The sequence below is a fragment of the Pantherophis guttatus genome, chromosome 2, assembly GCF_059756535.1.
Source record: "Pantherophis guttatus breed Tessera chromosome 2, ASM5975653v1, whole genome shotgun sequence".
NCBI classification, from domain to species: Eukaryota; Metazoa; Chordata; class Lepidosauria; order Squamata; family Colubridae; genus Pantherophis; species Pantherophis guttatus.
In genome coordinates, this window is record NC_142064.1 from 68,864,595 (window position 1) to 68,878,020 (window position 13,426).

Below are 13,426 nucleotides of genomic sequence, written 5' to 3' on the forward strand. Positions count from 1 at the left end.
TTCAAAAATTCATATCATGTGTATGAGATGGGCAGCCGATAAATTTATTAAATAAATACAATTCACAATATCAGAAATAGGTTACCAAACTATTTCTTCCCCCACCCTTTTCCTTCTTCCAATTTTCTTTGTGTTTTTTCTCTCTTCCTATGACTTGTGCATGTAAAATATCACCTTTTCTCCGGACTTTGAAACCAGGCAATAAAGAAGTTACAGTGGTTATCTTTTAGGAGTCACGAGTTTACTTGCTGATTTCATTTTATATTAACAGGAATGCCTACTCTTTCTTTACTGAACATTTCTACCAATTCTGCCTCTCAGTCTGTAAAGCCAGTCATGACTGGACATTTTGTTTAAACAAAATTACTAATTACAAAATTTTCTAATTACTGTAATCAGAAGTTTCCAATTTAAAATCCAGACAACTTTGCTGATGTTTTAAAGAGCAGGGGAAATACATATGTGATATTGCAATTAAGATACATGTAACTTTTCTGCATTATATTTAATATTATAAAGGATGCTGCATTAGGGCATTGTCTGAAATGCAATTTAATTCCCAGACATCTTTGCATAATACAATACTCTCTGAATATAAACTGTGATTATTTCAGGCTTCCCAATTTAGGCTTAAATTTAAATTTCATGACATTTCCTGCTTAGCTTGATATCTTGTCTTGTCTTGTCTTAGTTGAAAACATAGATATGGATCAGTTAAATCAAATCTTCATTGAAAAAAAGAATGAAGCCTCATATAATGGCTCATTTCTACCTATAAGTGGAAAGATGTAAATAATGATGATATACTCAAGTCTTTAAATTTGAGATTTGTTTTTCCCATTCTGATTTAATAGTTATTTGGAGCAGCCCTTGCTTGCTTGAAAATAAGAGACTTTTTTCTGTTTTTGAAATGACCATTTGACTCTAGTTCACTCCTCTCCAACCTCAAGCCTTACAAAACTTTTGCAGAGATCAGGGTGAGCAAATGCTGGTTGCATGTTTGGCAGTTAGAATATGGAATCTAAATAGAGATTGATTACTTTTCTGCTATCCTCAAACAAGAACATGTTAAAATGGCTTTCTTACATGGTGGTCCACAAAACACACTATTTTAATAATAATATAGTGATTGATGTAAGGAAAGATAACAGGAATTCCTGCTGTAGACCATAGACAGGCCAATCTGAAGAGCTGTCACCTCCAGAAGTGATAATACAATTGTCACACAGATAAACCTATTCTGAGCACTTTGTGTAACTATAGAATTCTGCTTTCCTGTAATTTCAAGGTATTGTATTGCAATGAATTACCTAACTAAAAAGAAAAAGAAAAGAAGAACTTCCTTTTTAAAGTTCTTATACCGTATTTTTCGGAGTATAAAACACTCCAGACTATAAGACGCACCTACTTTTGGTGAGGAAAACAAGAAAAAGAAATCTGCCTCTGCCTCCCAGCAATTTTGCCTCATTGCAGCAAACAGCCTGCTTTACTTTCATTTTCGTTTTCAGCATACCTTCATCAGCACAAGAAAAAAAATCTGCTCCCAGCAATTTACCTCCTTGCAGCAAGCAGCAGAGGACTGCGCAGCAATAGGCAATGGCAATCCCTGCAGCCTGAAACAGCTGAGAGTCGGAAGGTCGATCCAACGGACAATCAACTTGTGCTAATTAGGCTGTGCTGAAGCTGAAACAAGCTGTTTCTTCTTGCTGCTTGCTGCAAGGGGGTAAATTGCTGGGAGGCAGAGGCCATAGGGTGGGGGCCAGTGGTTGGGCGGGGCTACATTCGGTGTATAAGAAGCACCCAAACTTTCATCCCCTTTTAGGGGGAAAAAAGGTGCATCTTATACTTTGAAAAATACGGTATGCTTACTTAGCTATTAATCATTAAATGCTGTATAGAAATCAGCATCTCTACAGTATATATATTATTCCTTTTAACATTATAATCACTTATTATTCCCCTCTTTTAGATTTCTTTTCTTCTTCCACTCCAGAGCTGATAGTCGATCTTCCTCTTTCTCCCTGTCTCTGCTCTTCCTCCTCTCAGTGCCTCTTTGGATGGGATTTGGCATGATCTGTTTATCTTGATTGATCGGTTCAAGATACTTCATTTTAAATTCATTTGATTCATCTATTTAATTATAGACTTGATTTTTTTCCTTCCCATTAGACTGAATTCTAATCTGAAGAGGAATATCAAGAGATAAATTCTCCCATATTTTCTAAGGTACGTTTTAAATGGACCTCTTTTCTGCAGAATTTCACATGCTAAATCTTAAAATATTTGGACTCTGTTTCTCTACAACATAATTTTTCTCTTTGTTTTAGCCTTTGGATTGATAGCTTTTTTAACATAATAAACTTAAAACTTATTGTCTTGATTTTTTTTTATTACCAGATGTCCCAAAGGTGCTTCCAAGGAACCTCTTGGAAGAGAAGTGAAATGTCTTCAAAGAAAAACTAGAAAGTCCACTTGTCTCTTGAAAAAGCACCTTTGGGACAATCATGACCTGGATGACTGAGAATCTCCATAGACATTTACCGATACACTTATTACCAGATGATGATAGTGCCCTAAAAGATACACACTTTCCATGTCCTGAGGTTAAAGTTAATATCCAGGAATAAATCATTTAGTAATTTACCGCAAAATATAATGTATTCTGATTTTCATATAACTGTGTAATATTTTTAGCTTTATTGATGCAATGATGCTTGGCATTCTCCAGATATAATAATCTCACATTAAGTCTTCAGAATTTCTTTTTATTAGATTAGTTGCAACTAAATTCCTTTCAGTGACATCAAATGCTTTATTTGCAGTATCAGCAATAATTCCTATAGCGAAGAACAAATTGGAAATGTCTTCTTGTTTCATTACTTTTAACTAGTCATTAGATACATTTTATTCAGCAAATAGTTTGGGTGGTGAAAAAGAGTCAGATTCATTGCCTTTTTTGTGCTGTAAAACTTTCATTTTTATGATAGATTGCATCTCCTATTTTATTTGGCACTGTCAAATAAAGTATCCTAAAGGAGAATATTTACATTATATATTTTAATTTTTTTGTATCTAGGTTTATTTATTTCATTGTAAGCCACATAGAGTCACATATGTGAGATAAGTGACTATAAATCAAATAATATGGCATGATTCCACATGAGCATGTAATTATATAATTTACACATACATTCAGATCTTTTGATAAGAAATTAAAATAATCCTGTACTGCAGAGATGTTGAAGTAAACTGGGGGGGGGAAATTAATGCTCTGATTAAATACAAATTTCATAACCAGAAAAAGTGAAATAAAGATAAACATATACAGTAGCACCAGATGGTAACTGTTGAAAGCAGGACTGTTGTCATGGAAGACAAGCTGCCAATGCTATATTTATAGCACAGCAATTTTGTAATAATGTTATTACAGAACAGCATATAGTGCAATAATGTATTTATTATGCAAATATCATTTTATGAAGAAAGCAAATGCATATGGCCCACAAAGACTAGAGTTGCTAAAAACAAATTTCAACGGTTGGTCAATAGGATCAATGTCTACTTCTGTTGTTTGTCAGCAATGTTTGATAAGAATACATTAATCAGATGATAAAGCAAAGGTTAGTTCATAAAGGAATATACATACAGTATAAACATTATCTGATTTGTCAAATGTTCATCCATTGATGTATCATAGTGAACCTATTCCATTGAAAAAAACATGCCTGATGCAAGATCGTAAAATAATGTCTCTGCTACTACAGCAGTCATCTGTTCAAGAGCCAGTTCCCCAAATTGCTGAACTTGAATAAACTATAAGATTGTGTAAGATAAAGATAAATAAACTGAAACAAAAGTTAATTATGAACTACATAAAATGTACATGCATTGTCCAGACAAAAGAATATACTGTATCTCTGGAATGGAAAAAGTAGCAACCACTCTAAAGTAAGGATTTCAGACTAGGATAGTGACAGAAGTATGAAAGTTTAATTTTAAATTATTACTTAGACTGAGGAAAAGATGGACAGGGAAAAGACATGTTGGAGGAACCTAGAGAAAGGTGTGACTTAGGTCATAAAAAGTTAAGTTGACTTTATTTTACTATACTTATATATTCTAAATGATATGTTCTATTGAAGGATATTATATCAACATCAGTGCCTTACTGGTGTATATTTGAATTAAAAATAGTAATAATATTGATTATTGATAATATTGATTCAATCCCAATTATTATAAATTGTCTTAAATGAAAAGCCTTCTTTTATCTTCCAAGACACATGGCAAGTATTCTTCAGTAGGATATTCCATCCATATACACAGAAGTTAGGTTCAACACACTGAGTAAATCCAAAGTGCAATTTGTCTTGGTTTAGTATATATATGTACTCATGTACCCACACAATTTTAGAAAACATTAAGAATATCTTGGAACACTGTGTGAACCCTGCCACAGTTGTTTCAGATTATTTATCTGTTCAAAGTTAAAAAGCAGCCAAATATTCAGTTCACTGAAAATGAATGTGTTCTTGTATAGTACAGGTAGTCCTTGACTTATGCCCCCAATTGGAACTAGTGAATCATGCCCAATTTTATAACCTTTTTTGCCATAGTCGTTAAGCAAAAAAAACCACACAGCCATTAAGTGAATCCAGCTTTCTTCCTTTAACTTTATCAGAAGACAGTTGGAAAGGTTAGAAATGGTGATCACATGACCCCAGGACACTGCAACTATCATAAATACATGCTGATTGCTGAGTGCCCAATTTTTTTATCATGTGACCATGAAGATGCTGCAATAGTCATAAGTGCAAGGAGTGGTCATAAGAACGTGCTGCTGAATGGTTACTAAATGAATGGTTGTAATTCAGAGACTATCTTTACATACCGGTAGCTAAGCACAAGGGTTTCAAAGAAGAAAAAAAGCGAAACAGAGATTGTAAAAGACAAAATTAATTATCCATGTATCTCCTTTTTAATAGCACTGCCAAACAAAGGTTCTTGCATTTTCACTTTTATGGCCATTTGTATTCTAGTGAAGAACTCTGAGCAATAAGGACATGAGGAAATACAGCTATGGTTAAATACCATGCCAAATGTTAATTGAATTAAATGAACCATCACGTAGGGCTGTGTGTGTCCATCCTTCAAAAAAAAGATATGAAATATGCAGCCTCTTACTCCAGCCAAACGTGCATGAATACTGCAGAAGCGTCCCCCAGTTTGTCTTGTGTGTGCCTGTGTGTGGATGCACAGGGAACCACTTTACTTTACACATATAGAGACAGCCAGGAGCAACTTCCGCATGAACCTTCAAAAAGATGTGATTTGAAATGAGGTGCTTCTACATTTCAATGAATTTGCATAGGCATACTAAAACAAAATATAATTATTTTTAGGTTTTACTATTTCTTCCACAGCATCAGTGAGCTCCGTGAGATAAAACAATGGATGCCAGTTTTTCAGACACTCATCCCTATTAGGTAGGTAATTTCCACTCTGGCTCCAAGCCTAAAAGCAATTGCTATTAACTGCTTTAAGCAATCATTATATCACTAGCTGTGATGAGCCTGCACATTGCCTAATTGTACATTGCCTAACTGTACATTACCTAATTGTTATTCTCTGAACCTGTAAGTTTACATGGAATGAGACAAGTGAGACAGGGACAGGTTTATCTTCTGCCTCATCATATCTTTCCATTTTGAACCTCCCTGCATGTCCAGAATTAAGAAAACTCTTCAGGGGGACTTCCTGTTTGCTGCTGGCCGCCGCCAGACGTTCCTTTGGGATCGTCAGCTTCCACTGCCTGTCAGAGCCGCCTTCACAACGGAACGGCGGCTCGAAAAAACTCCGTTCCCATGAGGAAACGGAGATAGAGCCGGCAGGGGTGGGTAGAACTCTCTGCAGAGTCCCAAAAGTTTTTCTTTTACTTTTGGGATGGAGCGGATGAGATGCCCCATATCCCCAGCCGCTGCTCCGGGCTTTGGGAGACCTCTGCTAATGCAGAGCCAGGCGTCAAAAGCAAGCCTGCGAATTTGACAGATTACTCAAAGAAAATGTGAGCTGGACCTGTAATACTGAAGCGCAAGTATTTTACTTATCTTTTAAAAATTACTTAGGAGAATAGAGGAAGAGAAAGAGGAAAAAAGTTTCTTTTTAAAATGGCGTCTGCCGCGGCTGGAGAAGAGTTTGAGAGGGAAAGTTCTTCCGTTTTTTATTATTACAATGTAGCGGAATAAATACCACTGGCTACATTTGTAGACAAAACTCCGCTCCTGTTTTTGTTTTTCTCTTTTTCCCCTGGAGGATTGTTGCTGGCTGGAAGTCTTTTGTCTTGTTTTTTTTTTTTTTCTTCTAACAAAGCCTGCTTAGGCGGAAACATGGCACTGAGGCTTGTGAAGTCAGACAAGCAAATAGGTGGGGGGGATTCCCCCACTAAGAATTTAAAGGAACAAGTTTTAACTCTTCAGTCCCAGAAACCTGATTTTAATATAATAGAATTTCTCTTAGAGGAGATTGAAAGAAGGGATGAGATTGTGAATCAGCAACTTGAAAAATTTAAGCAGGAAACTAAGGAATTGGTGAAATCCAAGTTTGACTTTTTGCAGCAAAAAATTTTAAAAGTGTCAGAATTCATGATTCGGTTGGATACAAATACTAATTTACTAGAGTCAAAAATGGATGAAATTCAAGATAAATTGGACAATAGAATTCAAAAAATTGAAAATGATTTGTTAAATATTCAGGATTATAGTTCAGAAGAAAAATTTAAAATGGATGCTGACCAAAAGTCTGGTAATGTAGAAAATCTGCAACAGAGGATTGAAAAAGAGGTTCTAAAGATACAATATAATTTCACAGAATATGCAATAAGACTTAGAGGTTTGCAGGAAAATAACAGAGATGACTTAAGGAAAATATCTTCTGAATTTCTAGCTGGGATTTTAAAGATTCAACCTGAGGAAGTGTTTTGTAGGATTGACAGAGTTTATCGAATAAACTCCTGGACTGCCAAGCAAAGGCAATTGCCTAGAGATGTGGTAATCTATTTTTCAGATAAAGAAATTAGGAATAAAATTGTGCAAAATTCCTTCAATTCTAATTTGCAATTGTATGGAAGAAAGATTTGGATTTACAAGGAACTCCCACCTAAGATATTAATGGAAAGGAAGAAATTTGGCTTTCTGGTGTCTGAGTTAAAAAGGAGAAATATTCAATTCCGGTGGGACGTCCCAGTTGGTATTATATTGAGATATCAAGGAGAAAGATACCAGTTAAATACTGTTGAAAGAGCGGAAGAATTTTATCAAAATAGGTTGAAAATGAATTTAACGTCTTCAGATATAATACAGGATAAGCAGAAGGAGCTGGAACTAAAGACAGAGACTGTACCAGATAAATTGCCTTTGGATTTATCGGATACCCCAGCTGGATTATCTACAAATTCGAGAGAAGTGCCATCTGATTTTAATGTGATGACTTATCAAGGCAAGGACAAGCATGGAAACCAATTAGAGGATATACAAGGGATAAAAAAGAAACGCGAGACACAAAAAATTAGGATGGAAGTCAAACCCACAAAAAGAAAACAAAAAAAGAAATAGGTTGTACAAAAATAGAAATTTCTAACCCAAGCAACAGTGAAGCCAGTGATTTTAAAATATGAATGATTATGTGAAAACATAGAGGAGGCGACATATTGGTCAATATCATCCTGAGGATAGTGGCAGATCTCTGCATTGCCGTAATTTTGGGACATGGAAAGAGCCTCAAATTGATGGTTTTGAATTATCTACTTTGAAACTTCTTTTTGTGTTGATAAATATATTATAATTATCTTGAATTATAAGGCAAGAGAATCATATTGGGACATGCAGAAGATCGGGTTGTTACCCAATACGATGATGGAAATTAATAATCCTGATGAAACCCACAATTATTATTATATGGAAGATAATTATAATGTCACTCGGGTGGTTGTTTTTACTTTTATATATATAAGAAGATGTTTACTACTGATGGGGGCAGATATGATTGGAGATCTTGAATAAACTGTTGCATCAGCAAGCTATGTTACCCTATTATGGATGTTGGTTTTAACAATCCAGTGGAAAGACTTCAAGAAGATATTATATGGACTATAAATTTAAAGTTATTGTCTTTTCTTTTTTTATTTAGATATAATGGAATATATATATATATATATATTTAAGTAGTGTGGGCAGTGAATTAAAGATATCAAGAATTGTTGTGTATGGTAAATTTGTAAGACAGTGGGTGAATAAGCTAGCTACAGACTGATTAGTTTAAGAAAAGGGATTTTTAAGTGATACATTTAGGGGAGTGGAGGAAATGGATAGAGTGGAATAAATGTTAAATTAGATTTTATGGGGAGCCCGCTTTGAAATGTTATTAAAGTAGGACTTATCGTATAGTTTTAAAGTGGAAGGTGGTTTTGAATTGTTGCAATAATGTATAGATATAAAACACTATTATGCTAAATTAGAAGTTATTTTATAATAGTTATAGTATAATGTGTTTGTTTTTTTTTGTTTGTTTTTTCTCTTCTTCTTTTCTGAAATGTATGGATAAAGGGGGATTTATAATACTTTTAGTAAGTAAAGGTCAGTATTTTGAGGAGGGAGTAAGTAATCTGTTATGAATTAGGGTTTTTTTTTGTTACGAAGAAGTCACAGGGGGGGAAGGGTGGGGAGGGGGGGTTAGGGAGGGGGGGGGAGGGGGGGAAAAAGGGGGAAAAATTTGTATTTGAAAACCTTTTCAATAAAAAAAAAAAAAAGAAAGAAAACTCTTCAGGAAGAAACAAAAATTCCAGCATAAAAAAATGGCAGGATGAATTATTGATTCTTTCTGTGCCTCCTTTCCAATAGTACATCTACAACCATTACAAGTAGGAGGAGGAAAATAAATTATCTAATTTTTGTTCTTAATTAGGGATGCTGATGAAAATCTGGGCAGAATTTGAATCCGTGGCATCCCAGCATGTTCCATCACTCAATAATCCAGTTTTTATTTTTCCCTCTTTGGAGTGTTAGAAAGTTATGCTTCACTTCTCTTAAGATTGTTTCTGAGAATAATTGCATATATTTGTTTAAAGAAACCTAAAAATATAAAAATCTGTTTAACAATCTTCTAAAAACAAGAGTGGAACCTAATCACAGCTCCCAAAGGAGCATGTTTCATAGCCTAGGAATGGAACAGGAGAAGCCCATCTGCCTTCATTTGGTGGTTTCCTTCCAGTAACTAGACTCACTGGAACTTTTCCAAAACCAATATTCCCCTGTGGAGCCCTTGGTGCTCTTTCAATTTGGTTATTTGCTTACAGGTATTTCATTACCCAGCTAGGTAACATCATCAGTGCAAATGAGTGTAGGGTTTGCTCCCTGTTCATTTATAGTACCTGGTATACACCCTGAGCTACATGCAGTATATTCTCTTCTATTAAAACCAATCACCTCCTTCTTTTTATACCTTTCACATAATCTTGTTTCCATTGTTCTAGGCAGCAACCAGATATGTCAAACGATAATTTTCAAAAGAGAGTGGAAGATAATGAGCCATCAAACATAAAGCAAAAAAAAAAAAAAAATCACCAAATTTCTGTCAGATTACCATTTTTCCAGTGTCATTTTTATCACTAGTTCATCAGAATTGATAGCTGCATGGCATTCATCCCAGGATTGTTCTAAGATCAAAGTCCACTGAAACCTCCCCTCAACTAGTAAGGCTTAGTAAGCAAGGATAATATATGACTATATTAAAAATTAAGTGTGAGAGAACTGGCTCAACCACTTGTTAGCAGAAAGATGACTCCTCTTCTCCCCTACTATATGCAAAAACTGATGGAGCTACAACTTGTCTCTTACAACTTGTGCTATATGTATGAGAAAGCAGTAAATTGTTTAAGAAGATGTTCTGTTGGCTCTGCCTTCAATAGAAGAAAATCGGTCTAAAAGTCTCAAGTATACTAACAGAGTACAACAGCTGACCAAAACCATCTGTTAGATGAGGAGTACAAATATGGCCTGCCAATTTTCCTTCTGTGGCCATCACAGGATTGGCAGAGCCAAAATTTGGAATCAGTGTTGGCTCTTATGGGATGGAAGGAATATCACAGGACAAAATGGTTGCCTAAAGCATTGCAGACAGGTAAGGCACCATTTCATCCTTTATACCTCTTGCTATTTCTCCCAAAATGGGCCACAACCCAAACCATTATTGAACGGGACTTTGGCACTTTTATCAAAGCCTAACTGATATAGGCAGTATGCTGTAATCTAATGGCGTTGGCTGCCTCTTATTTTATGAGAAAAACTGCCATGTCATAAAATAACTATTGCAAGTGTACAAAAAGACATAGAGAGCCAAGAAAATACGTTGTACTATAGCAAAAATGGATTAAATGGTCTACAAAATCAAGAGCCACCAAGTAGATGTGGTTGCTATGCCAAACACATTCATATATTAGTCACTGCAATCATCTGTTCTCTACACGCATACACATATTTGAAAGTGTATGAGCTTGCACAATAATATGCTTCATTAAGCTTTAAACTGTATACCACCAATGAATGTGGAACATATAATTACACTTCTTGTTAAATGAGCATCTAATTAGACTAGAGTTGTTGGCATCTAATGCTATATAGAGCCAGATGGCCAAAGTATCAAAGCTTGGAAGCTTTGTTTGATACTGCTTATCTAATAGTTAAACAAATATTGACTTTGCTGATTTGGCTAGTGGAACCAAAAATTAGAATAGGTGAAATAATGAAAAAAAATGCACCTGAAACACTTCAGGATTTCATACTATAAAGTAATATTAAACATGATAGATTAGAACAATCTGGTGAGCCTAACACTGAACACTGTCCTGAAATATCTAGTCATTTATTTTTCTATCGTCTCAACATTTTTATAGTTCTTTATTTTCCAGTGCAAATTCCAGTGCAAGTTCTCAACACTCCCCATACTAATTTATTCTTCACCATATACACATCCATCATGATGTTTTCTAGGAAATGAGCGCAGATGATTTTTTAATCTGACTGAATATAAATTAATTCCTATTAAATATTTGCATGCCTATAAAATCATAATTTAAAAAAGACACCCAAAGGTGACAAGTGTTTCTTTATATATATATTCGTAACCGCAGAATTTCTCTTCCGTGTTGACAAATAATGAACCAGCTGGGGTTATGATGAACAGCAGTATTTATTATTTATTTCTATCATGTTTTCTTGCCCTGCTTGATAATCGCCAGCACTGAAAACACTGTTGTGACCCTTTCAAACAAACAAACAAAAAAAGGGGGGGGAAGGGAGGGCAGAGTATTGTGATAAATCTCTTAAGTCTATCAGGTCCTCTTTATAGTTGGCATAATTTGCGCACCTTCCTAAACTGCCATTTACAGACGGGAAGAGATTTTCATGTTTTGGAGACCACCAGCTTTCTAACAACAACATCTCTCTATCTTCTCAATCCTATGTCTGTTGTTTCGGCTGATCATTTGGGGCCATTCTGAAGAACCCGAAAACGAGCTCCCTGCTTGGAAAATGGATCGGATTAAATCCAATTTCATATTCTCTCTCCCCCCCCACCTTCTTCACAGGTGTTACGTAAGTTATGTGAATCACGACAACCACCCGCCCTTCCGCCTTCTTCTTCTTCGTCTTCGCCTTCTATCCCGAGGTTTCTACAACCGCCGGGGTTTTATGCCAACGGGGCGGCAGGTGGGGGGGGGCAGGTAAAAATATCGCTTCCACAGCCTTGTCCTCAAACTTCTCTCTCGGTCCCAAGTGCGGCTCCCAGCCTCCGTCGACCAGCCGGCCGAAGTGCCACCTTTCTTCCTTCGTAGCCCTTCAGCTCCGCATGAGGCGCGCCACGCGGGAACCCTCGCCGCCCCGAGCGCATCCTTCGCCCCCTCCCGCCCCCCCCCCCACGTGCCAGAGAAGGCAGCGGCAACGAGCCAGGAGCCCTCGCGCTGCCCTCCCCTCCTTTCGCCCTTTCCCAGGCTCACCTTCCCGCTTTCCTCTACACCCAACAGGTGGCTTTGCAGGATGACCATCGGCGAGGTGCAGGTGGAGTGGACGAAGGTCCCCTTGAAAATATGCGCGAGCTGCGCGGCCCGCGGGGGGTCCATGGCGCGCGCCTCTTGGCGGGACGGGCGCAGGTGGCCGACGGTGGGGCGTGGGGGGGGGTGCAAAAAGGCGGGGAGGGGAGAACGGTGCAGCCCGCCGTTGAGGACGGAGGCTGCGATTGCCGGAGCTCCCAGCAGTTGGTCCCGGCGTGTCTGGAGCAGCGCCCACAGCGCTGTCACCATCTCTCCTCCCCTATTTAAGGACTCTCCTCTTTGGGGGTGTGATTACAACCAATTCGGGTTGCTCCCTCAGCCCCATCCAAGGGGAGGCTTCTTTTGGCCCGCCTGCCGCCTTCTCCTCAGCCCGTCCTGAGGGCAGCAAAAGTGCGACCGGCTGAGAGAAATTGATACAAAACAATCCAAGACTCATCCTGGCAAAGGAGATGGAAGCGGGCAAGCGCAGCCGCCCTGCAGCACGTCCTTGCCCAGAAGGTGAAGAGGAGGTTGATGGCCAAAATTAGATTCAAAACAAAATACTCTGATTAGAGTAATAATCCTAATAATAATCTAATAAAAGTATCCTGAGTGGGTGGCTAGCGCTATATCTACTTCTGAGCTGATGAAGTGCAATTAGTGGCTTGCAAGGCAGTTTCTAGTGCAGTGTTTCTGAACCTTGGCAATTTTAAGGTATGTGGACTTTAAATCCCAGAATTCCCTAGCCGGCCACACTAGAAATTCTGGGAATTGGTCCACACATCTTAAAATTGCCAAGATTGAGAAACACTGTTCTAGATCAGTTGAAGTCCACACATCTTAAAGTTGCCAAGGTTGAAAAACCCTAACTCTAGCAAATAGTTTCCACGGGCTGAGAAATCTTTGAAAATCCCTGATTTAGTCCGCACTTTACTAAAAGGTATTGTGAGAAGCCCTCAATTGACCAAAGCCAAGGTGAGTATTAGGTTTAATATTTGAGGACCCATTTAATGATGGCCAGAAGATGTGACTTGGAATTAGAAAGGAATAAACGATGAAGAGGATGAATTAGATAAAAGAAAGAAAATAATGTTGTATCTTAGTAAAATGAAGAGAAGAGGTGGTAGATCTGTTTGAAATTAGTCCAGTCTTTTGGAATGGGGATGATGAAAACATACAGGGGTGTAAAGGTATAGGTTTAATGATAAATAAATAGTTCTAAAATATATTTCAGAAAACAATGTCATCTGGGAAGTTACAGATGTACAGTATACAAACAGGACTTCATAGTTTGTACACATGCTACATTCCAGTCAGTGGTAGTAGTAGAACAAGGAATTGGGTTTT

At 37.3% G+C, this 13,426-nt stretch overlaps 1 protein-coding gene across 1 annotated transcript in view; it reads right to left on the minus strand.

The window, feature by feature from the left end:
* Positions 1-12,537, minus strand: part of GDA (guanine deaminase) — a 53,244-nt gene extending 40,707 nt beyond the window's left edge. Inside the window, exon 1 of the mRNA XM_034410244.3 lies at positions 12,047-12,537. Coding sequence (XP_034266135.2) covers positions 12,047-12,349 — 303 coding nt within the window. The 5' untranslated portion in view covers positions 12,350-12,537. The remainder of the gene's footprint in view (positions 1-12,046) is intronic.
* Positions 12,538-13,426: the final 889 nt, after the last annotated feature.